Source organism: Coloeus monedula, assembly GCF_965178545.1.
Source record: "Coloeus monedula genome assembly, chromosome: Z".
NCBI classification, from domain to species: Eukaryota; Metazoa; Chordata; class Aves; order Passeriformes; family Corvidae; genus Coloeus; species Coloeus monedula.
The window spans coordinates 38269194-38294819 of record NC_138822.1 but is presented as its reverse complement, the minus strand read 5'-3'; the positions used below and the strand labels follow the sequence as shown (position 1 = coordinate 38294819).

Sequence of the window (25626 nt, the reverse complement as noted above, 5' to 3'; positions counted from 1 at the left end):
CATGGGCAAGACAGACAAGAACATGGTCTACAGAGTTAATTGCAGTTAATCAGTTACAAAATGTGACATGCTTTCTATCTCTACAATATTTTTGGCTCTCCCTAAATTCCACTTTCTCTTTTTGTTTGTTTATTTTTGTTTTGGTTTAGGTGGGTTTTTTGTTTCTTTTTTTTTTTTTTCTGTTTGTTTGTTTCCTTCCCATTTGAGAGGTATTTGCTTTTACTTCACTTACTGCTTGGAGGTGAGACCTATCTTTACTGAATCAGGCCCTGCCTGATTCACTGTCAGAAAAGGAACATTCAACAGCTGTTACAGGACTTATAATAAGTTTTTGAGAGCACTCTGAAAAACAGTTCAAATTCACAAGTGAAATGCTATGGGTTGAAGCTAAATAGTCTTTTTCCTGAGTGCTCTACCTCAGTTTCTACAGTGTAGGTGCTCACAAAAGCTGGAGTAGTAGAGATCCTTGTTTTCCTTGCTGCCCTTTGTTTTCAAAGCATTGCCACTTTGGGATGCAAAGAAGTAGTGGAGGAAAGAGAGGGTGATTCAACTGTGTAAGCTTCATACACTTCCTTTGCAGTAGATCTGGGGAAGGACTCAGTATGTAATTTTACAGTGATGCTTCCTTTGTCAGAAAGTGAAGAGGATTTTTTTGATTTGTTCAGGGCTTTTTTCCTTGTTTATAAAAGGGCTCTACTTTATCATTTTTGTTCTGTTTCTTTCTTTGTCCTTGCTTTTTTCTTTTTTTCTTTTCTTTTTTTTTCCCTTGTTTTTCAGCAAAACAAAGTTTGTTTCTGTAACATATTGATGAAAGTATGTTCCACTCCATGGTTTGATGAATATTCAGTATGGGCGCACTGAACAAAGTGGGGCACTTGGTCTGTAAAGCAAGAGCCTCAAAGTCAAGGATAAACATAAGTTCCCAGGCTGTGGTTGGGAGCGACTGAGATTAATATGCTTAGTCTCGCATGGGGGTTCAGGGAGAAGAAAGCTGGCTAGGGGGTAGTAGCCAGGGGAAAGTGGCAGTGGGATTAGCTTCAAAGGGAGTGATCACCAGGGTGCCACATCAGCTCCTTTCAGCAAAACTGCAGGGGGGGAATTAAAAAAGTGGGGGGAATAGAGACCAGGTTATTAAAAATACTGGAAAATTGTCAAAATATTGCAATTTCTGTGGCAATGCTTCCTTGATTTTTCTTATTTATTTTGTCATCCCCTTTCCCCGTTTACACCTATGTGACAGAGATGGAAAGCTGAAGGAAGCAGATCAAATCCTTGCTATTAACGGACAAGCCCTTGATCAGACAATTACACATCAGCAGGCTATCAGCATTCTGCAGAAAGCAAAAGATAATGTCCAGCTAGTTGTGGCTAGAGGCACTTTTCCTCAGCTCATCAGTCCTGTAGTTTCCCGGTCTCCATCTGCTGCTAGCACAGTTTCAGCCCATTCCAACCCGGTGAGTATATCCCAAACGTCTGTGTATTCAGTTCTGTGCAGTCATGTACTTACTGCATATAGTCTTTTGAGTTATTTTTTGTAACTTATATGTACATTACTTCACAGTTCTTGAGGTTTTTCTTCTGTTTATCTTTATTGTACCTTTTCCCTACAAAGAGTAGAAAATAGTCAGGCTTTCTGGGGGAAAAGTCTTTATCTTGGATGTATTCCTTCTTCCCATCTGTCAAATTATCTGTATCTACTAATGCAAATACAGCATGTTTACCTTAGTTGATTGATGTAATGACTAAGGCATGGACTCAGACCGGCAGGGAATCTGAGATATTTATTCAAAGGAGTGAAGCTGGTTTTTTACACTTCTTCAAAACCCAGTGTTTCCTTATATGGTATTTTTCACTAAGCGACCTATTACATTGCCATGTCAGTAACACACTTTCTTAATGTCCCTATATGGGGGTGATCACTCGCTGTCCACCCTGTTCTGGCAGGCTCCTCTCCACAGGGCTCTGCCGTGTGGCATCTCCTCCCCCCCAAGGTCAAGTGGAGATAAGTTTCTTTGTCCTGTCATGGTGTTCTGCAGGCACCTCCCACAGCCCGCAGTTCAATTCCATCCTGTCTCTTCCTACACTTGATGAAGCTATGTTTTGAGGTTGCAGTAAACGGGATCTTTTTTTCTTTGCCTTCTGTTTGAGCAAACAATTTTTGAGGCATTGTAATCTGATCTGCACCACCAGCTGGATGGGTGCTTTTGTGTTTGTTTCTCTGTTGTCTATTAGCATGGGGGCTCCAGTAAAGTTAAAAGATGCACTTAAGGACTCCCCAAAACACAGCCCTGCTACAATGCCTTTCTTTTGAGAGCTTTTGCACATCTAGGTGTAGACAACACAGTTCAGAAACATGGTGATAGTAACTGTACTTTCTCTTCCTCTTGTCTTACTCACGTAATGGCTTGTCCAGGGATGTAACAATTTATATTCAGTTTCTGTAGGTTTTGCTGTTCAGTCATCTGTGGCCCTTCTTCAAGGGAGTCAATTACCAGAAGTATAGAGAGCAATCAGTCAGGAAAAAGGAACTGTTCTAGTGCTTTTTAATCATTAGCATAAAACCTTTAGTGAAGGAATGTCAGAATTATTCTTTTTACCTGTGTGCAGGAGTGCAGCTGACTGACCTAACTTTTCCTGCCAGCACATGGGAGAAGCCTGTTCTCCTGCAGTATTGCTGTGGCACACTTCTTCCTCTGTGCGATTGCCTCTGTATTCACTGAACAGTTTCCCTTGCTTGAAAAGATGCTCCTTACAAACATGCCACAGCTGATGCTGCTTTTTTTAGCATGCCTTTCCCAACTCTCGTGTTCTCTTTGCTTTCAAGTGCAGGACACTAGGAGCCATTCTTTTTCCTTCAGGCTTTGCTTGATCACCCTAGATTTATGTTAAGACTGAATTTCCAAACAAGTACCACAGGGCTTTGAATTTGCAATGCCTTGATTATTCCAAAATAAATGCTTATTTCAAGAGTGTACCTGGTGCAGCACCAGCTGCAGTTTTAAATGTCAGATGAGTTTGCTGTGTGAGTTCTTCTTCAGGAGAAATAATACCATGAGCTTCCAGCTGTCTGTTCAAGCAGTGCCCCATGCGAGCAAGTTAGCATCTGTCTTTCTTTCCGAGCAGTTTTGCTCCTGTCAGAACACAAAGTCTGTCATCAGAGCTACTTTATTCTAGTGCTGTTGCCATCAGACAACCCAGAAGTCTTTGTTCATTACATGAGGTAATTCTGCTGATAGCTGCCTCACAATACTTGGTGCTGCTTTCATCCTTAAAAAATACTGAATTGGGACTTTGCTTTCTCCTGTGCTTTGTTATAATGGCTGATGTGAACATGCACTTATCTGAAGATTTTAATTTCCAGTCCTTTGTGGTTTTCTAGCAGCAGTATTTTCTGACTGCAAAGGGGCATGAAGGTGGGCAGCCCTAGGCTGCTGCTTAAATTCATTCAACAAGTTCTTAAAAGGTCTGACCCATTACCCAACTCTGGTTTTATGTAATATTACACCTAATAGTAATTGTTAAAAAGGTATTATATGTACATCTTCCTCCAACCTTCCATTCTCAGAAACAGGCTCAAGAAATAAGAGAAAATAGTTTGCAAGTTCTAACATGTGTGTTAGCAGTTTGACTTGATAATCTTAAAGGTCTTTTTACACTGGAACAATTCTATGATTCTATGTTTTTAATCATTTACAAGCTTATATTTATTCCTTGTAGGTTCACTGGCAGCATGTGGAGACCATAGAGTTGGTGAATGATGGCTCAGGTCTGGGATTTGGGATAGTGGGAGGAAAGTCAACTGGAGTGATTGTTAAAACCATCCTCCCAGGAGGTGTGGCTGATCAGGTAAATTCAACCTACCTCTCTGTTACTGTTCAGTAAGGTGTGAAGTTACTCTTTACTTTCATGGTCACACCAAATAGTGGTAGCTTTTATCCAAATAAATGTAAAAAAAAGAAGCAGTAATTACTGAAATTTTTCCTCTGTAAAGGTGTGTTTAGTGCAGGAGTCTCTGCATTTAAATGTTAAAGATGGATTAGGCTCTAAATCACATTTTCAAATCTGTAACATTATATATGTTTTGTGCATATGCATTTAGAGTCTTAATTCTTTCATGAATGTGCTGGTTGTAATCAGGGGTAGAGGGTACACCAAACATTGACTTGCTGTGCCCTAACAGCTAAGAGCATCTGCTTTTCTCCACTGAGCTTACTGAAGCTTGGAGCAGGTATGTGGCTTCATGTGTCTGCTTCAAGACACAGGCTCTGCTCTTGCCTGAAGGGCTCATGTGAATTGAATTTGGTTATCACAGCTTAGTTTAAGCTTGTTCATTGGACAGGTACCTAGGACTGCACTAATGATGGTCAAGGGTTGAATAGGCATAGAGACTGGTCAATCTTCCAACAAAAGCAGTAGAGGTCTGATAACAGGGCCTGGACATGCATGAACAGGATTTACTGCTGCTCTCTTTTCCCTGAACCAGTAGATAGGTTCCTTTTACAAGCCTGTCTCTGTAATACTCATCATATGACCTAAATTCATGTGAAGTTTTTTATTAATTAAGGGTAAATCAGTAAGAGAGTAAACCAGTGTAAAGCAATACAGATAGCTGGATCACAGTAAGAAATTAATTTTATTTTGAAGTCATGGTTAATCCTGTTACTACTACTACTAGCAGTTTTTTTAGTAGCAGTGCAAAGCTGAATATATGTTTGCATGATGTCTTTTGGAAGTGTGCTTGGAAATGAAACCCAAAGTTCTGCCATCTACATGCAGTTGTTAAGCACCAGTAGAAGTAACCATAGCTAAATACAATTTTTCTCTGTGCTTGCGTGACATCTTGAAAAAGGATCTCCTGGATATTTCTGGGGAAATTACAAGTAACATTAGTGAGCCATTAGGCAACCTTTTGTTTTCTGTGTTACCAAGATATTGACTTGGCATCCAAAAAAAGTTGCCTGATTCATATGTCTTAAAAGTGACTAAAGCTATGTGCTCTAATTGTATGGTAAATGGGAGAAATGGCATTTTTTCATCATTATTTTTCCTTCAGCATGGGAGATTGTGTAGTGGAGATCACATCTTGAAAATTGGTGATACAGACCTAGCTGGAATGAGCAGTGAGCAGGTGGCACAAGTTCTAAGGCAGTGTGGAAATAGAGTGAAACTGGTAATTGCAAGAGGTCCTGTTGAGGAGCCACCTCTACCAGCAGTTCCTCCAGGTACACCAGTACCAACCTCTACAGCAGAGAAACAGGTAAGCAACAGTGAACATATGCAACCCATTGCAAACTTCCTTTCTTTTTAACTCCTATTTGAATGTCTTTTGTGTTTGTGTTCTCAAAATCTCGGATTTTCTTCCCCAGTAGCACTATTCTCATCTGACAATCTAGGAGAATTTAATTGTAATGAGTTTCTAGGGCAAGGAACTGTATTGTTGAAGACTTTTGGGACTGCCATAAATACGATCTGATTAACAACTTGTTCTGGGTTGCTTGTAAGGGTATGTTATTATATTGGGACAACTGAAGCAACACAGTCTTTTGTTCAGACAGAACTAGTTGACTATTTAGCATTTCTCTGTCTGCCTGCCTTTTTTCTTTCCATATAGTTTCATCTGTTCATCACAACTTTCCTCTCTGTGCCAACCAGCACACAGACGCTAATTCTTCCCTACATCGCCTGGCATTGCTCATTTGCTAGATGTTTACTAAAAAAAGTCAGCCAGCTGCTACCCTTACTCCCCTGATGATGATTGTACTCTGTATTGTTACTCATCTACAACTCTCAGTCACTTAAAAAATGCTGTAAAAATTATCATGACTTGTCAGCTCAAAACCTTTACAAAATAGGTAATTTGCATGATTGTAACAGAGTCTGGTTTCATGGGAGTCAGAAACAGTACTGTTTTGCTACATATGGCTATGATCAGATACATTAAAATGTATCTGAAGTAAATTTATGACTTGTGAGAAATGAGACAACTCTTAAAAAGATTAATTTCTTGAAAACAGAAAAAATTGAAAAATTACAGAAATCAGAAAAATATAAAAATTTGGGATCCTATGGCTCGGTAGATGGTATGCCCCAGGAGCACAGGGATTTGAGATCTTCTGGCTGAGACAGCACTAGACCTCAGGTAGAGAAAAAACTTGCAGTGCTGGGTTGACTTAAAAAAATTACTAAAAGCCCCTTAAAAGGGGTAAGGCTTTTAATGCCAAGCACCGATGTCTCCCACAGCTAGTCTGGAGAGAGCAAGAGGGGAAGAGAGAAGAGAGCCCGCCTCTCGGCTTCGTCCTTTTTATAGTTTTTGCTCCGCCCCCAATCCGCCCACAGCCCGCCCCTTCGGTCCAAGGCGATTGGTGCTTTCCCTTTGATGGATCATCTCTGTCCACCAATGGCTCATCGTTGTCAAGGGGGGGTGGTATCAGTTAGAGATAAGGGAATACAATGCCTTCATTAAAATTCAGGTATTCAGGTTGCCATGGAACTTGCCTGCAGAGTAATGGCTCTGTAGCTAGAAATAGCTGCTGGCTATTAAGACTGGGTGGGGGGGTTTTGGCCTTGGAATCAAAATGCAAGTGAAACACCTACAAAAAGTATTAAAATACATCCAACACACCTCAGAACACTTGTAAAAGTATACAGTAAACACAGGAAAGGTAACTCTTATGGTGTACCAGTGGTTTGTAGCTTGAAAAGGGGCAAGTTTGTGATTTTTAACTGGGAAAATTTTAACTGGGAAGGGTACAAGCTCTATTAATAAACTTTAAACAAATAGAAACACTGATAATGGAACTGGATTTTTGTACCTGGGCTGATGGGTTAATTGTAACATTCAATTTAAAAATAATTAACTCAAAATTAATTATTTAAAGCACTTAATATGCAAAGACCAAGCACAAATAGGGATTTCATGTATGACATGACAGAAGAAAAAGTTTGTTGTTTTTGAGCCTACCCCAGACAGAATTTTTTGTTTTACTTTTTCCTGTAGTTTTTCTACACATTTTCTTCCCAGTTACAATGTAGATTTGAGATAAGTCACGTCAGAAGAGAAAACGTCCTTGCAATTTATGCATGATTGTTATCCAACAATTTATGATGGTGATACTATCATTTTGTCTCTGTCCATTATAATGATATCTGTGAAAACCTAACATGTATTCATCCCCTGTTTTGTAGCTGTAAGGCAAAGAAAGTTAATTTTAACATGGAGGCTCCTGAGCATCGAAGAGGAGAGACAAACTAGTACTTTGGTGTGCTTACAGCACTCAGAGGTGTAAAACCTTTCTGCATTTTAGATAAAGGGATTGATAATTAGCCCTCCTATTTCTTGTCTGAAATGCATCTCTCAAAATAAATTGAATTTGGTAATTTAATCTATGTATATTTCTATAGTATTTGCCTTTTTGAGGTTATATGATGCAATGTTAAAAGATGTATCTGCAGCTGCAGCAAAAATACGATTTCTAGTACTGACGAAATAGCTCAAAGCAGCAAAGGGGCACATTTTGAGGTTTTTGCCACCTTCCCAGTTTCCATACTTTTCAATACCTCTTTCCTGGTACTTATGTACTGGCGGGAGGCAGGCTATTTTTGAACTGCTTCTGCCTGTACAAAGTCATATTCTTGGAAGGAGCACCTTTTTAACTCATGCAAGACTCATTGATTTGGGTCTGGAGTGAAGATGATGATATGAACAACTTGGTTTTTTAGTTTCTTCCTGTCAAATATGGTTTGGGTGGAGTCTTCGTGATGCTCTTAAAACTATTATTGAGACCAGAATGGCTTTGCAAAATGGGCACTTCTTGTCATATTACCTGCAGATGTCTATCCTGTAAAAATTCATGAAGCTGTAGAAGTTGGATCTTTTTTAGTGGCATTAGCTGTGGCCAAAATAATCCTGTGTTTTCAGAGGGATGGTTAATGCAGTAGAAATTTATTTTTCTTGTGTTTAATTTGGTTTGTGGTGGAGTTGCTCGGATAAAGCGCTCAAGTCAGATTCTTTTTTAGCAAGTACCATCATAGCTCTCCTGAAGTCTTCTTCAGCACATACTTATCTAGTCAAACTGGGTTTAGTTACTATCTGCCTGCTTGCCATATTGGCACTTAAAAAAAAAATTAGCTGCTGTTTGGCATGCAGAAAGAACAGAATACAAACTTTCAATACAAACCCCCTATTGTTAAAATAGGATTTTAATATGTATTCCATTTTCATTAACAACAATAATTAATTAACCCCAAAATTAATTGTTATTGAAATTCAGAGAGTTATAGCAGGTATTAATGGAGATTGTAATTACTTAGCTAGCTGAAAGTATTAACTGCTATGTGCTAAAACACAATTCTTAAGTTTTCAAAAGCAAGAGGTGTAATTGCCTCACTAGTGACAGCTTTTAGTATATTTTAAACTTGACAAGTTTTAAGAAGATACATATAGTTAATGAAGAGAAATTTAAACAAATAGAATGCAAAATGCAATTCAGAATTTTTTTCTTCTTTTTGATAACACAGCAGTCTAAAGCTAGCTTCGAGGAGGTCCCAGAAAGGCAGCAAGCTACATATTAATGTACATATATATGTAACTTACTGTAAAAGAAATTAATTGTTCATTTTGTACAGATTTCACCAGTCATTTTAGTAACTGTTTTGATAGATTAGAGGTAATATCCCAGAGCAGTGGGGTAGGGAGGACATGACCTGCCCTGCATTGCTTTACCATGAGGAATGTTACCTATTTCTTGCTTCTCTGATGAACAGCAAATAAGGACATAAGCAAATTTCATACTTCCTTTTTTATGTTTGTATCTAATTTTGCGTATTACTGACAATAAAGAATGTGGTGTAACTTTAAAGAAAATTAAGCTTCCTTTCTAATCATGCTTTTCTTATTAGGATGATGCTTCTGTTGATAGCTTTGAAGATGGGGAGAAATTCAATGTTGAACTCACTAAAAACAACCAGGGTTTAGGAATAACTATTGCTGGTTACATTGGAGACAAGACATCAGGTAATTGTTGATTCCTGCACTTTAGTATGCAGTCTATTGCATACTATGGTGTATGTACATCAAAGACTTAATTTTGGAATAGCTTCTATTAAAGGAACACTTACCCATCTAAAATCTATTTGTAGTTTGTAAAGGAAAAAGAATAAAAGCAATCGATATTATAAAATCCCACCTCAGTATTTTTAAATCAGTTTTTATCTTCACGTTCGGCTAAAGCTTGTGCTTACGTGTTTTTGAAAAACTGTCGTAAAATAGGTTGAGGCCTTTTTGTTAGAACTAGACTTCTTACAAGACAACACAGTAGAATTCTGAGTAGTTTTAAGAGGTATTGTTATTAATTTTTAAACAATGTGTATAATGCAGCTGGCACATCAAGAACTCTTTACTGATCTCTTGATATAATAAATGTTTCTTCACCTGTGGGCTGTGGCAGACAATAAATATATTTATTTAAAGAAATAAACATGTAAATGTTCGTGTATGGTTGTTTATTTTTACTTTGTAATTTCCACTACATTTTTCAGAAAAATTATTCAGAACTGTGTTAGGCCTCCGTAAGGGAAATTTGGCAAATTCGGTATTGCTAGGCAGGGATGTTTGTTCAATGTGCCATAAAATTTCTCAAAGAGCTGTTGGTTTGACTTGTATCCACATGTATATTGTTCGAAAAATGTATGGATAGGTTTAAGCTATATTATTGGAAATTTATAGCTATAATTTGTTGGATTAAAAAAACTGGACTAGACAATCACAGTTTGTGTAGGTCCGCTCTTTAGCAGCTTCCAGTTGAATCCTCAAAAGACAAATTAAGGTGTAGAACATGTGATAGATCTGAGAGCATATTTTAACTGGTTTAGTGTTTGGATATGAAATTACTGTGCTGCATGTAACTGTGTTAGAGAATATTCTTGTTTTAGGAACTAATTGGGTAACTCAATTTTGTGACTTACCAGTTGCAGAACAACTTTGCTGTCAGAGAAGCAGCAATAAAACTACTGGACAACAAGTACCATGGCTGAATTTTTTGTGAATGACAAATAACTTGTCATGTTATCATACAGCTGTTGCAGGATATAAAAATGCTTGGAAGTTGGAACAACCAGTGATGTAATTATGCACTAAACCTGGGCAAACAGCTGCTTAAAAAAAGCCCGACTCCTCCTCCCCCCACCAAAAAAAACCCAGCAAAAAAAAAGAAACTTGTCAATGAGGTGACTTAAATATATATGTAATCTTATTTTTCCTAAATTGAATTGAGTCATTAGCTCTCCTTCCTTATAACTTTTGTCATATTAAGGCCCAGCTAAAAGTTAGCTTGAGGTTTGCAAAGGCTGTGGCAGCTTTTAAAATGCGTTTTGTAGTGGATTATCTTCACATCAAGCATATTCATTTTACAGAGTGGGAACATTTGTTCAGAGAGAGTAGATGCTGTTAAGATTTCTGATACCAGTGTTGCAGGCCTGTGACCATCAGAATGATTTCATGCCAGTTTACGCTGTTATTTTTCCTGTTTTCATGTAAGCTGTGCAAAATGTGCATGTAGGAACTCAATATATGTTCACTTTATTGAGCTGTAGAAGTTCTTTCAAAGGCAAGTGTGCTTTTCCTGAAATGTTTTCCTTTAGTAAAATGTCCCTTCTGTAGTTGTTTTTAATATATTGCTTTTCCTTCTGATTCAAAAGTAGTAACTAGTTAGTAGCTAAAATGTTTCTGTTTTGATGGGGGGTTTTTTTGTTTCATTTTGTTGTTTTTCTGGGGTTTTTAAAACTTTGTGTCCTTTTATCAAATATTGATAACTGCAGTTAAAAGCTGATTCAAATGTAGTCCTGTTTGCTTATAATTTTCTCAATTTGGCTCTCCAAACATGCTTTTTCTTAAATGGTTATTAAGTACATAGAAAATTCAGAAATTTAGAAATTGCAAGATTAGTGTGTTCGACTGAGTTTTCTGTCCAAATCTGGAAAAAGTCAGAGATACGGTTTTTGTCAATGTTGGTTTCAACATTTAGATTAAAGTAAGTTACAATATTTCTTGTTTTGCAGCAACAATTGTGAATTTGAGGTTGTAAGATTTTGAATGAAATCTGCTCCAATGCAAGCAGACATTAATCTGGCTCATTCTTTTCAAAAATAATAGTAATATGTATGTTTTTCTTAAATCATTACTTTCTTTATGATTCTTTTATTATCTTACTTAGAGATTGTGTTTTCTTTTTTTTTCCCCTTGCTTTGACTGATGCCTTTAGTTGCATTATTTAAATTGTTTCTTAATAACTTAGTTAACTTAATTTTTCCTGTTTATTCATCACAGAAGCTTCTGGTATCTTTGTGAAAAGCATTACAAAAGGCAGTGCTGTTGAACATGATGGCAGAATCCATGTGGGAGATCAAATTATAGTTGTAAGTAAACACAGGAAGAAGTGAGATCACTTGTCTACAAAACTCTGCTTCTTTAAGTTGTAAAGAAAGGCTCATTTAGTGCTTGCTTAAAAGATTTACTGTCAGTGTTGCAATTCTTAGTCCTTTTTTAACAGATTATCTCATTGCATGTTTTCTGCACATATGCTACCTGCACATAACTTGTATTTCTTAAAAAAATCTGTTTTGTATGTGAGATTATATCATTGTATATCCTCTTTATCAGTAGGAGGTTAGTAAGTGTGAAATTTCAAAGTTTGATTCAAATCGAGCAACTGCTTTCAAAATTATTTAAAAAAATGTGTCAATAAAGTTTTAGGTGTTCAGAGAAAGAAGAACATATTTTCATCTGTAAGCTGTTGGTTGTGTGGTGGAAATCAGGTCCTGGATGCAGGGAGTGCATTTTTGTGTCTCTCATAGATCTGTCCTTGCATTTGTGTGAAGACAGCACTAAGAACAGGTTACGACCTCTTTCCAAAAGTGTCCACATGTTTGTTTGTGGAAGTATGTATCTTTTTTGTAATGATTTATATTCTGAGTACAAATGGCTAAAATGAATTATTCCAAAGTTTGTTTTCTTCTACTGAAAATGCAGAAAGAGAAAATTATTTGAGTGATCTCAGACACCAAGAATAATAAACATTTTTTAAATATGGTTTGTTTAAGTGCAGAGGAAAAATTAAATAGTCCCAGCTGATTTTTAGTTACTTTATATTTAGAAGAATTTGAGACATGGATGACAGATGACTAATGGTCCAGGGGATCCATTCCTCATGTAGGAGGAATTAAAATAATGAAGTATATGTGTTGTGTAGATAGGCAGAAACAAATACAAGAGTCAAGGAACATAGTATTGTAAGAAGTATTTAAGAAATTTAAGGCCCTGTGGGGTAGATGTAGAAATAATGGGATATTGTGGAGTTTGCAGGGCGAAGAATAAAATGTGGTGGGTGCTAGGGATAATGGGATAGAATTAAGAAATGCCAAAGTTTTGAATTTCAGAAAAAAACCTCTGAGTTAATAAGATAATCAAATAGTCTCAAACAGAGGAGGCCAAAATTTTATTCTTTAAAATATTAAAATGATAACCCATCAATAACATCTGATTTGTTGCAACAGTGTTTTATTTGGAAATTGGACTTCATGGTGTTCATTAGTAGATTTCACTGTATCTGAGTTTACTTGACCTCAGAATGACTGCTCTCTGTAGGTCTTTCTACCACAGTGGATCGATGTGTCTCTCCTTACTCTTCTCTCTCCAGAACTCCTAGCCATGGCTGTGTTGGTTTATTCATCCAGTATTTTCTCTTTGGAGGTAGGGATGGCTGAAGTGGTTGAGCAGAAAGGCTGCACAATATGCCCTGCACAGCACATGCTGTATCCTCTCCCACCTTGCAGAGCAGATCTTCCTGGCTGCACCATGGTGGGCACTCCTCCCCTCTTTGCTGTGGGGCTGGTTGTCACCTAGCTGTGGGGTACTTCAGTGGGAGTGCTTAGCATATCCAGTTACATAAAGTTGTACGGGTTTTGTTCTTGCTTGTCAGGATTTCCAGGGTTGTCCCGGGATTAAAGTGTGCACAAGATGTCACTGAGATGATTTATTGCTGAATCAGTCTCATGTTTATTGAAGGATGAGACAGCAGAGTCATTATGAACAGCATCTCTAATATCAAAGGCAGTAGTTACAGTAACAATAGCAGAAGTGGTAGGCCTGGCAGCAGCAGCAGGTACAGATGCCAGGTAGCAGTAACTCAGTGAGGTAGCAACAGCTTGCTGAAGAAGCAGCAGCCCGCCTCACTATCTCTCTACAAGGCTTTTTATAACTTTTTTGGCCAATAAGCAAATGCCACAAAGCTTGCTACACATTTGTACCAATCAACAGTGTATAATTTGCCGCAATGCATACTTTCTTATCCAATAAACATATTGCTATTGTAGCCTATTGCACAAGCTTACACTAATACATCTTAACTTTCTAGGAAACTTTATTATTAAACTCAAAACTCTTTACTCTTTTATTTATCACTATTATTTCTTGTATAAAGTATATTTTTACTACATTTCTATTCTTATAAGGCATATTTATTTTGAAACTACAAAACTGCATTTGCTTTAATTTGCAAAAGCTTATTGCTCTAAGTCAGGCAGTTTTCGCCAAGGCCGCAAATCGAAACGTATCCATTTCTACCTGCTCAAGCACAATGTTGTTTATGTATTCTGTCAGCACCTGCAGGCTCTCTGTGAGAGAGCTCCCCGCAACTTCATTTCCCACACTTGCTCCTCCACTTGCTTTTTGCTTAGGCTAACAGATGCTAAGAGCTCACTGCATTGTTTTGCCCTGAACTTTTTCTTCCTGGGTGAACTGAAAAGCTGCTTAATCCTGCAGGTGGATGGAACAAATCTTCAGGGTTTTACTAACCAGCAAGCAGTTGAAGTTTTGCGGCACACAGGACAAACAGTTCGGCTCACTTTGATCAGAAGAGGTCTTAAGCAGGAAAATCATATTCCATCCCAGGAGGACTTCAGTGCTCCTGTTGAAAAGGACTTACTCTTCCAAACAATGGATAGTACCACAGCCAAAGGTAATTAAAACTGGCTTTTCTGTAAAGTTGGCTTGAAACATTTTTCTTCTCAAATGCAAACTGGAAATAAAACGGGCCAGATTAATTCCAGGTACCTATTACAGATGGCAGAGCTGCTGTGCAAAGCTGCTGCGCATGAGGGTGGAATTTTGTCTACTGTGGTTTGATTAATCTTTTAGACACAGTGGTATTATTTGCTACATTTTCAAAGTGAGTGTTGAAAGTTCTCTCCTGGATTGCACTTCTGGCTGAATTGCTTCAAGACTTTGATCCTGCAAATTTTTGAATGGTAAGAAGGCAGCAAATGTTTTATTCATGCTCAAGAGTGCATTCAAAAGGAAGCAGAGAAAGACCCTCCATGATGAGCATAACCAATCTCATCTCCTTTCACTCTTGTTACAAACTACAGGTATGAGAGCAGAGAGCTTGTATTTAGAAGCTGATAGGGTATTGACAATGATGTGTAAAATGTTCAGAAGCCAAAGACCAGTATTAACTTTGCTGCTGATGACATGAGATTAGTGCAGCTTTAACTTACATATTCTGCACATATTTAAGTATATGTGCCAGATATTGAAAGTCAGTGTGTTTAAACACAAGATACCCTGCACAAGGGCCAGAAGCACAAAGCAGCTGCTTGTGTTGTAATTTGGTGTCAGTGAAAGTATGTCACAGTCAACGGATGCCTAGTCCCCACCTTGCACAAGATTTTCAAAGACCCGCTAGCGTGTTATCTGTATGTCATCCTCTCACTCCTACCTTTAATAAGAAATATAGATGAAATGTTCAGAATGCTGTTTCTCTAGCCAGCAGGTGTTCAAGACATCTGACAGGCAGAAACATACATAACAGAACTTGATGGTAGGAGGGGTTTTCTACATATGAAAAGTGTGCCAGGTGTGCAGATCTCCAAGTCTGTAGCATTTATGTTTTCAGTGTCAGCTTTCTGAATTGCACGAAGGAAAAAAAATAAATTAATACAAGATTGCTAAAAGATGTTACATTTTGATATATTTTCATTCAGTCATAGAAATGCAGGTACTGATAGTTGTGCTGGGTTTTTTGTTGGTTTTTTTTTTTCCATTGAAAACTCACTGGAGAAGGCAAAGCATTAATAGAAGACAATGTCTTTGAAATGTGATTTTTCTTGTGGGCCCATCATGCCAGATTTCATTTGCCAAATATGGGTACTCTGAAGTCCAGTGAAAAAGAGAGTTGGTGCCCCAGAGCATACCTGTGAGCTTGATGAGTATTAAACATACAAAATAGCTAAATAGCTGAAAAGATTTCTTCTTTTTTTTCAGATAACAATGAAATAGAACAGGCATCCCCATCACTGTCATGCAGTGCCAGTGTGGTAAATATTGGAGATGACATGAAACAACAGGAAACGGGTTCTCAAGGTTTAATATTTTATTTTGTGAAAATGCACTTCAATGGGCTTACACAAAGATCAGGTGTTTTGTGTGTCTTTCCATCTTCTGTGCATTCTGTAGCTGAGGTAGAACTACAAAGTCAAAGTAGTTGTACATTTAATCGTGTACTCTTGATCATGAGTGCTGTAGGAGCAGGACTACCATATGTGCCTGCAAGTAATTATGTGCTGAAGATGTCACATGAAGCAGTCTGCTTTGGCTACTTGCACAGCCCTCTCCTTGTCTAGGTTTGCATAGCTACTCTTTTTAGTCTAGTCTAGAAAAAAACCCTTTTCCTCCCCATTCCCCATTATCTTTACAATATCTTACTGCCCAGCTACAGCTCCAGGGCTTCTACATCTTCTGACAAATTTCCTTTTAACAAATTCTTGGGTTTACATTTATTTCAATCTGTATTGTCTGATAGTGTTTGAAATTCAGTCAGTTCTGGTGCACTGATATTTTCCAAATTTTCCCATACACTTTTTCAAAATTTTTATTTCCTAATGAGTATTTTTTTCCTGCTTGAGCTCCTAGAACACTGTTCTGCATTTCAGAAGTCCTGTGTGATGATATGTTTTTCAGATTCAGATATAACTTGATGTGTAACATTTTTGTGCTTCCAGAGTAAAAAGGGGAACTGAAAAGTTCTGCAAAATGTATCTTTTCATAAATTATGCTTTTTGATTTTCCTGGATAGCTGAAGGCATTTCTTTTTAATGTATTTCCTTCAGATACTGTGTCTTGGCTTTGGGGAAAGCAATATCCTATTTGAACACCATGCAAGATCTGATTTTATGCTTAGTAATGTCTCTGAGCAATGACTAGACTTAAAACAGTGTTTGAGATTCTTAGTCGTTTTCTATTCTTACTAAAATCAGTGGGATTCAAGAACTTTGTAATAAAGATCCTTGTCTTTGCCTTTGATGAGCATTCAGATCTGAAGAGTTTATTTTGATATTTACTGTAGACACAGCCAAGACCATGGACCTTGAATGTGTAGTATCCTGTTAAACTTGCTGTGCCTTCTGGCTGTTGTATCTAAATACTAATTTTTATTGCTTTCTGCCGTAGAGCCTAGACAATGTGAATGAGGGGAAAATGAGCAGGAAGAAAGCATTTTTCTTTTTTTCAGACCTGCAGATAAATGTTCAATAGAATTAAGATTTTCCACAGTTTGCTACCTAGCCTGTCACTGTACTTTTCCCACTTCCTTTCCAAGTTCGTTGCTGTTCTGCTGTTCTTTAGCTATTAGAATTTTGTGTCATTGTATGTGGGCATATACATGAGTAGCAAAAAAAAAAAATAAAAAAAAGCAAAGAGGTTGGACTTCTTGCATTCTATTATTGACCTCTAGGGCTTACAGTAAAGTCTTTCACAGTTGTGCTCATGGTTTTAAAAATAAAAAAAATCTCCAGATTGTGTTTTTGGACATCCTCTGTAAAATTCAGAGTCTGTTCAAAAGGATCAGTACACAGTTTATGTTTTTAAGTATTTTGGCCATCCCCCTGAATTAGTCTGATCAGCCCACATGTAGTCTGATTTAACACAGGGCATGAATGCAACCTTTTAATTTCCTTTGTGCCTATTATCTTGAAAAATGGCAAAGAATTGACTCAACTCTGAGGCTAGTGTAAATACATATCCTTTCTTCACAGCCACATACACCAAATTATTTGACTGAACTTCATGTCTTTCAAAATACACAGTTAGTTTTGCATGGTTGGAATCTTAATACTATTTTGTGAGTTTTTCCTCTGGTAAACCCAGGCTTAGTGAGACTAAACATTCTGAGGTTGTAGTCCTATTTAGGAGAATTCTGACATCATGGGAACGATTGTATCACTGTGCATGTTCCATATACTTTATCAGTTATAGGAATTGACTAGATTTTTTAATTCTTTGTCACAATAATTTTAAATATAAATTTTAGATTTCCAGCTAACTACTACAGAAGAAGCAACTACAAAGATGAAATGGCAGAGGATTATGGGTTCGAATTACGAAATAGTGGTAGGTAAATTTTGTTTACTATTGTTAAGTGCCCTTACATCTGTCCATCTATTATGTTGACAACATATGGATAGAAATATGTTTGTATTGTATTTGTTCCTTCATGTATAAAAATTACATATACGTTCCTTAGTATGTTGAGATTATTTTAATTATAGATTTTGAATGTAGATATATATTTTTCTGTATTTTATCAAAACCATAACAGACTCATTAGATTACTGTGCCCATGACTATTGTTTCACTGATTTTCTAGCTTCAGGAGGATAAATGTGTATTAGAGAAAAAACCAGTATTTGATATTAACTTCAAAGCTCCCTTCATTAGCTACAACTTGAGACTTCATCCCCATTCTGCATATTGAATAAATGGTGTAATGTAATGATGTAAATAATTCATAGAACATATACTGTAGATACAGATTAAACGTGGTATCTGAGTTTAGGAGATACTGCAAAACCATGTGTCATAGATGTAGTGTCTGCAGAAGTATGTATTATTAGATACATTGTTGTCATAAACAGTTCTCACCTGTATATTGCAAAGTGGCATGTGATCACAGAGTTAGTTTTTACCTGACTGTCCCCATTACATATGACAGTACTTCTGGTTTCTCAGTTCTGGAATTTTGACCTCATTACATGTAAATTGAAATGGAAGGTAACAGATCTGGCTGTAAATATGACAAGTGTAACCATTTCTTCATCTTATTTTAGGTGGCTGTGGTTAACAAGTTTAGTGAAAGCAGTGGGTTAGGGATAAGTCTTGAAGCTACAGTGGGTCATCATTTCATCAGATCTATCTTACCCGAAGGGCCAGTTGGACGAAGTGGCAAGCTGTTCAGTGGAGATGAACTGCTGGAAGTAAGATAAAATACTACTCTATCTTAGTCTGCATTCAGTAAGGTTTTTGAGCTGTAAGTTTCTTCTCATAGGTTATGACCATGGGAGTGGTGCATATCTAACTGCATGCCAGTTAGTGGTTGAGTAGTCACTTCATATGTACTTACATATATTTATGTGAATAACTATGCTTATGTACATTTCTCAGCTGGTACCTGACTTTTCACATACAAACATGAGTCTCTGTTGTGGTCTAAGCTCAGCTGGCAAGTAAGCACCGTACAGCCACTTGCTCACCCACTCCACTCACCCCCAGCGTGGTGGGATGAGGAGGAGAATCAAAAATAAAACCTTTTAAGTGGAGATAATGGCAGTTTAATAATTTAAACAAAGTATAATAATAATGATAATAAAAAGGAAAAAAAAAAAAACCTCAAGTGATGCACAATGCAAGTGTTCACCATCTGCTGACCAATGCCAGACGTTGTACCCAAGCCCTGATCACACACAGCACACCTTCCAGTTAACTCCCCAGTTTGTATACTGGGGGCATAATGCTCTAGGGTGTGGAATATCCTTTTGGTCAGTTTGGGTCACTTATCCCAGCTGTGTTCCCTCACAGCTTTTTTTGGTTTTTGTACCTCCTCAGTAGCAGCACATGAGACACTGAAAGTCCTTGATTCAACTTAGCAGCAACCAAAACATCAGTGTGTTATCAATGTTATTCTCATACTGAATTCAAAACACAGCGCTGCACAGCTACTGAGAATAAATTAACTCTATCCCAGCTGAAACCAAGACAGTCACCAAAAAAAGAATATGTAGCAAAAGCATTAAGACTCATGGGATTATCCCTATTCAGTGAAGGGACTAAACACCTAATTCCTTTTCTAAATTATTTTCTTGGAATTAAGATGTGAATTTGGTTTACATAAATGCAAGAAATATGAAGCTACAGTGTATGTGGTGTTTGTAGGGTGACGTAATGGAATTTAAAAGACTACACATTCAGTTCGATGTGTACCTTGGTGCTGAGCACCAAGCTGAGTAGAATTTAAGTGTTGAAAGTGTCTATTAGCATGAGGATTTTTGTTGCTTTTATTTTACTTTTTTTTTAATGAGGTGATAAGGGAGTTGGGATTTTCTTGGGGTTTTTTTACTCATTTTTGCTTCTTGTACTTAAAAATACTCTGTAGTTCTAACCATTGTGTATTTATTTATTGAGGTGAATCAGATCTCTCTGCTTGGAGAAAACCACAAGGATGTGGTCAGTATCTTGAAAGAGCTGCCTATTAAGGTGACAATGGTGTGCTGTCGTCCAGTAGCTCCACCCATCACTCAACCAGAAATACTAGAGAGTCTAAGCCTGTCTGAGGTTCAACTCACAGAAAAGGTATTTTGTCTTTAAACAATCACTGAAAATGACAGTTTCCTTGAGAAAAAAACAGGTGAAGTTCTACATGACTAGAAATATGTTCTAATATTTTTTAAACTGGAGCCAGACAAATAGGAAACAGCAAATAATGTTTATCAGCCATTTTTAGGCCACCAGAAGGTATGAATCCTGCCTGGTCATAGATAAAAATATTCTAGGATGTGGGGCTGTCAGTTTCTAAGTACTGTACTTTATGTTGTGTAGGTGAGATATAGGGGTATGGCAAGTTGAACTGTGTGTTCTTTAGAATCTGAGTGTATTTAATCTAGTTTTGAGCTTTGCTTTCTGGGTTCACATTGCACATAACTGTGTCTGCATTCATCGACTGACGCTTCCGTCGCTCGTAAGTGCACAGCTCTGGGCAGGCTGGTGAACTAAACATGTAGGAACAGCACAGGGTGTAGTATACAAACCAGTAGCATTTGTATGAAAAGAGAAGCAGTTAACTGAGTTCCGAGCAAGGCACCAAATTCAGCTTATAGTTTCTAAACTTCTTTATGAAACCAAGTGAAGAACAGACTGAAGAACAGTCTGTGTATGTACAAGTGTGTTTGTTTTTACTTTTATTAAATATTCTGACTACTACTATACTATACTGTCAGTATGATTATGTTTAATGAAGGCATATTTTAGACATACAATTTAATAACATATATTTCCTGTATATTTGAGTGCATATACTAATAAAGTTTTTTGAAGTTTTTTGTTTGACAGAAATTCCATTTTGTAAATATTTTTCTAGTCAGTAGTTTAATATACGTGGAGCATAGCTATAAAGGATATTTGAATTTTGTGCTAGGTTTTTCAGAGTACGTTAAATCTCCTGAGTGCACTTCTTCTGTATTTAGAGATATATCACCTATTTTTTATCTTGTTTTTTTTAAGCAGGGGTTTGTCTCTACAGATTCACAAGTCTTTACATTTTATTGGTGATTTTTTACTGTTTTTATCAGGGTCACATAGAACTTGGATTCATTGGCTCCTCAGACACAGAGGGAACAGTTTTGGAAACAGCCGATGAGGGTCAGAGTGTGGAAGAGGTGCAAAGCTCATCTTTGGCAATGTGGGAAACAGAAGTACAGCACATTGAGCTGGAGAAAGGGAGTATGGGGCTTGGATTTAGCATATTGGACTATCAGGTAACTTATGAACTTCTTTGAATAGAGAACAAAGTACTTCATATTGTTTGGATCTTGCAGTATGTTCTATATATTTTAAGGATAATTTTAGGCATTCCAGTAATTATATTACATATTCCTCTCATTGTATTAAGACTGCAGGTTCTAATGATGATGGTAATACTGGTTCAGAAAAACAGATAATCCATTATATATTAGGGTTTTCAGAAAGCTCTCTTCTAGTGACCCAGGGACAACGAATGATGTAGCCAGCATATTTAGGCATTTAGCCATGTATTTTGCACCTGCAGTGAGGTGTTTAGGGCAAGATCCAATAAAGGACTTAAATGCTTAAAGCAGGATTTACTAAAATCCAGAACTGTAATTCTGAAATCCCTTGCTTATCTGCTGTCTGTCGAGGACATGCTTAAACATCCCCATCATTTTGTGTTTGACTTCAGAATTCCTAGATATCTAAACTATATTTCTTGGTGTGTCCCAATAAACAGCTTAGTGCCTGTCTCTTGCCTTCACCTGGTCAGGATCCCAGAACAAATATTCCTTCTGTTCCCAGTTTTCCAGTGGATGATTTTTATTTGAACCTCAAGTAATTTCTCCCTGTGGTCAATGTAGGCTTTTGCTGAGCTGTTTTGTGGTGCTGTGGAATCAGGTCTCTGTCCAGATCTCTGTTGGATCTTGTCCCTAGGAGTATATGCATTTACATCTGGAGATCACTTCCAGGTGGAAATTACAGCCCCAGGGCACTCCTTAGAATTAACCTATGCCTTAGAGATTGCATTTGCGCACTGATAAGGAGAAGAGCAGTGTAGAGAAATAAGGTGAAGGATAAAGGCATAGTCAAGTGTCTTTTATGAATCAGTGACTACTTTTTAATATGTTGCTCATGATGCTCTGCAGTCAGACATCACAGATGAGCCTGAGTATTTGAAGTCCATGTCAGCACATGGTGAAACATATTTTTGCTTAAGCCTTTTCTGAGCATTAAGACAAATGGTGGGTTCGTATGTGGTTAGTGACTGAATTTTGTTTATGGATAACAGTAGTAAAGGCTTGTGGGAAGTGCCTTAAATTGGTTAATATATTTTTCAAATGTGAGTTAGTCTTACAACTTTAGTCAGCTTTCTGAAACTTAGCTTTTTTTTTATGTTATAATATTTGTGTATTCTCATTTGTTGTCTCTTTCGATATGCAGTAAAAAAAATTCACTGTCACCGAAGTTTTGCTTTCTTATAAGGCTGTGAATAATAAATTTACACTGAGATTTATATTGGTATTTTGCTGTTTCCATCAAATTTTCAATTGATTTCCAATGAACAGTGACTAAAGTTAGGAGAATTATGTTCATACTAATACATTCCTCATGTTTTATACAATGGCAGGCCTGTAGAAAAGTTTACATAATTTCTAACCTTAAGGAAGACTATCACATAGACTAGAGAGGCTTGTTTCTTTTTTTTTTTCCCAAAAAGTGTGTCAAGCAGTGCCTTCTAAAGTTACAGTGTAAGTATTTGTTGTTAAAATAGTGAGGAAGATGTCAGTGCTCAGGCTCAAGCACTATCTGCAGCACTGCTAGTTATTTCCACTTGTGAAGTGTCTTATTGCTCCATGGCATTCTTTTTACTGCATTAACTGCCATCAGATGATAAGGATCTTCTTGATGTCCTTCCTTCCTTCCCTCCCTCCATCAACACTTCTCTCCCACACCAGCTTTCACCAGTCTCCCTGTTCCTGTGGCTTTCTCATGTCACCTTGATGGTGTCCATCCTTTCAGATGTACATCTTGACATGGAAACTTGTTACAACTGTGTGCTGATTTGTAGATGTTTGCTTTTCTCTACCTTTGCTATCAGTAAAGCTGTTACATGATTACATTTTTTGGGGTTTTTTTCTGTTCATGCACTCAAGTGAACTGCATGTTGGAAGTATTAACATGATGTTCCTTGTGAATGTAGTTCTGTAAGAATCACACAAATATTTTGCATGTGTGATAATTGTTATAGCAGAATCATATGTTCCTGTTACTAGTATTTGATGCTAGCTCTTTTTGTAGGAAGCAGTGTATTGGAGGATGGTCACTTAAAAGCAGTTTTCTTTCTTAAAAGCAAACACCACTTTGTTTTGTCTTGTTGATTAGAGTCCTGTATCGGTACATTCCTGTCTCATGTGAGTATTTGATTAGGCATGTGCAAGAACTTGCCTCTTGAAGAGTGCTTTCTCAGTTGAGCAAGATCATGAAGTATCAGACAGTTATTGAAAAGAACTCCTTTGTCCCCGGTCTACCTTGTTACATTTGCCCCAGTCTGCATTGCCCACCTGTGTCCTCAAACCTCTGAGTGTAAGGGAGGATGGCGTTTGCAACACCGCCATTGCAGTAAGAAGTATATGAATTTCTGATGTGTATGGACAACACTCTGCAATTTAGTAGTATTTTGTACTGGAGATACATGATGGAACATCACCTACAAAGGAGTAATAATTTTCATGTTTAAGAATTAAAAATAAGTGGAGGTCTAAATGTATGGACCATATAGACGGGAGGGTTTGCTCCTACTGAAGGTTCATCTGGAGGAGAGCAACACTTCTTAACACAATTCTGGTTAGTAAAAGCTCAAGAATAAAAATTCACCTTTCAAGATATAAAAGAGTAAAACAATGAAATCTTTTTCTTCCTTTATTTAATTAGGATCCTGTTGATCCAGCAAACACTGTAATTGTGATTCGCTCATTAGTTCCTGGGGGTGTGGCTGAGCAAGATGGCAGACTTCTTCCTGGAGATCGGCTTATGTTTGTCAATGATATCAACCTGGAAAATGGCAGCCTGGAGGAAGCAGTGCAAGCACTGAAAGGAGCCCCAACAGGAACAGTTAAAATAGGAGTTGCAAAACCACTGCCTGTAAGGATTTGGGAATTCAGTGTGTACTTATCATGTCATTCAAGCTGGTACATACTGATCCTGACTTCTCCATACATTTTGTGTGTTTTGGGGTACACCTGGGTGGCCCAACTATTGTCTTGCATATAGGAGTGGCTTGGGTAGTGTATGGCTGGTGTAGTGGTTGCAGGACCTAGCACACCTGTCTTGCAGCTGAGAGAACAGCAAAGCACCTTGCAACCAGCAGAGTCTTTCAGGGCTGAAAGTTGACAGGGATAATATTGTACGCTGTACACTTTACATAGTTCTCTGAATGTGTGAGATGGTGACATAAAGTTGTTTTTATTTGATTTGCCTGGAATTTACGAAATCCTTTCCTTTGCAGGGGTATAGTATTGTTGCGCCTGTTACGCTGCTCAGAGAGGGTGTTTGATTTATTCTGGGTGGTGTGTGGGAGAAACAACAAAACTTTCAAGAGGTTCAATAACAAACTTTTACTTACAAGCTTTATAACATTAAGGTAGAAAAAGGTGCTTGGCAAATTTTAAAATGTAGGCATTTCGGTTAGAAATGCAACGCTATAAAAGCATAAAAGTAATACTTTAGGAAAATGTATAAGGGAAAACAAAGAGAAAGGATGAGGGTAGAAAGGCATGTAGTCACCACGCATGGATCCAGTGACAAGACTTGATTGTTGTGATTTTGATGCCCCTTGTTTGAACCGCTGGTCAGAGTCTTGGTCCATCAGGGATAGGGGAAACCCATGAAACACAAAGTTCAGGGGGTTAATATACACTTAGGGTAGATGAGAATGTCCAGGTCCAGGTACTTCCCCTGGGATGGAAAGTTTTGCACTGTCTCATGTAACACTGTAGATCACGAGGCATTTCTAGAGTCTTTGATGGTTTATGACAACTAAGATATTACAGCTTCCTCTCAGGACCACATAGTTTAGCCAATTATAGCCCATGACAAGGCATGAATACCTTCAGCATATGTGTGAGTGTCTTGGCACTTCTCCAGAGGGGAGTTTTCACACCTGAGCCACTTATGTAACGGGCATGATAAAAAGCACTATCCCACCTCACAGGATTTGCTTTTTACTAGCTTCTTCCCTTATCTGGCTCAAAACCCAGCTTGCAGTCTCTGGTGGTGTGTGTGTACACTCCCTGCGTCGGGGTGATTACTTTGTGCCTGGTCAACAAAGCACCTGCTGCTTCTGCAAGTGTTTGACTCATCGACCATTAGCATTCCAGTCCCTCACAAGTATATATGCAATATTGGTATTCATACAGCACACTTTGTTTATGTAATAGTGTGTAGTCTTCAGTTTGTATGCATCTATACAACTGGTTATTTCCGGCTTGGCTTTAGAAGATAGTCTGTAACAATTCAAAAAAGGAAGTTGAAGGAGACCTGTGGTGGCTGAGATAGTGTATCAGTAAGAATGCTAGTGAACTAAAGTCCCTGATGGGTTAAATTCAAATCAGTAGAATGGCGTTAGTTCATGCATATGAGGAAGATACCTTTCTCTATATTAGTAAGCCCAAGCACAGTTTTAGGGGTTAGTTTTTGCTTTTCAGGAATTCATAATCTTGTAATCCTTGTGGATGTAGATACCAAATTTTCATTCTTAGTAGATCTTTGCGGAGAGAGTGGGAGGGAATGGCTGTAGTTTAAGTTCCCAGAAACTACTTTTCGTAGTAGGAGAGTATGTTTTAACCTGCTCTGTTAAATTATTTTTTTTTATTGGAGACTCCATCTTAATTGCAATCAAAAATTTCATACTCTAGAAGATGTCACTTTAAAAGAGAAAATACATGGGGGTTTTGTTTCTGTTCCCAAAAGTTGTAAACATATGGCAGTACTTCAGTATTTCCTTTGTTATGCTTGCCAAC

General features: G+C 37.6%; 1 protein-coding gene across 8 annotated transcripts in view; it reads left to right on the top strand.

The window, feature by feature from the left end:
• The window catches only part of MPDZ (multiple PDZ domain crumbs cell polarity complex component), a 102806-nt gene that overhangs the window by 17843 nt on the left and 59337 nt on the right, over positions 1–25626 (top strand). For 7 of the 8 annotated variants that reach the window (XM_082301620.1, XM_082301622.1, XM_082301619.1 and 4 more), the window contains exons 6-17: positions 1241–1454; positions 3718–3846; positions 5054–5257; positions 8899–9013; positions 11324–11412; positions 13817–14012; positions 15317–15415; positions 17361–17440; positions 18157–18303; positions 19508–19675; positions 20671–20856; positions 23540–23749. In XM_082301620.1, coding sequence (XP_082157746.1) covers positions 1241–1454; positions 3718–3846; positions 5054–5257; positions 8899–9013; positions 11324–11412; positions 13817–14012; positions 15317–15415; positions 17361–17440; positions 18157–18303; positions 19508–19675; positions 20671–20856; positions 23540–23749 — 1837 coding nt within the window. The remainder of the gene's footprint in view (positions 1–1240; positions 1455–3717; positions 3847–5053; positions 5258–8898; positions 9014–11323; positions 11413–13816; positions 14013–15316; positions 15416–17360; positions 17441–18156; positions 18304–19507; positions 19676–20670; positions 20857–23539; positions 23750–25626) is intronic. The other variant, XM_082301617.1, reaches the window with a different exon arrangement.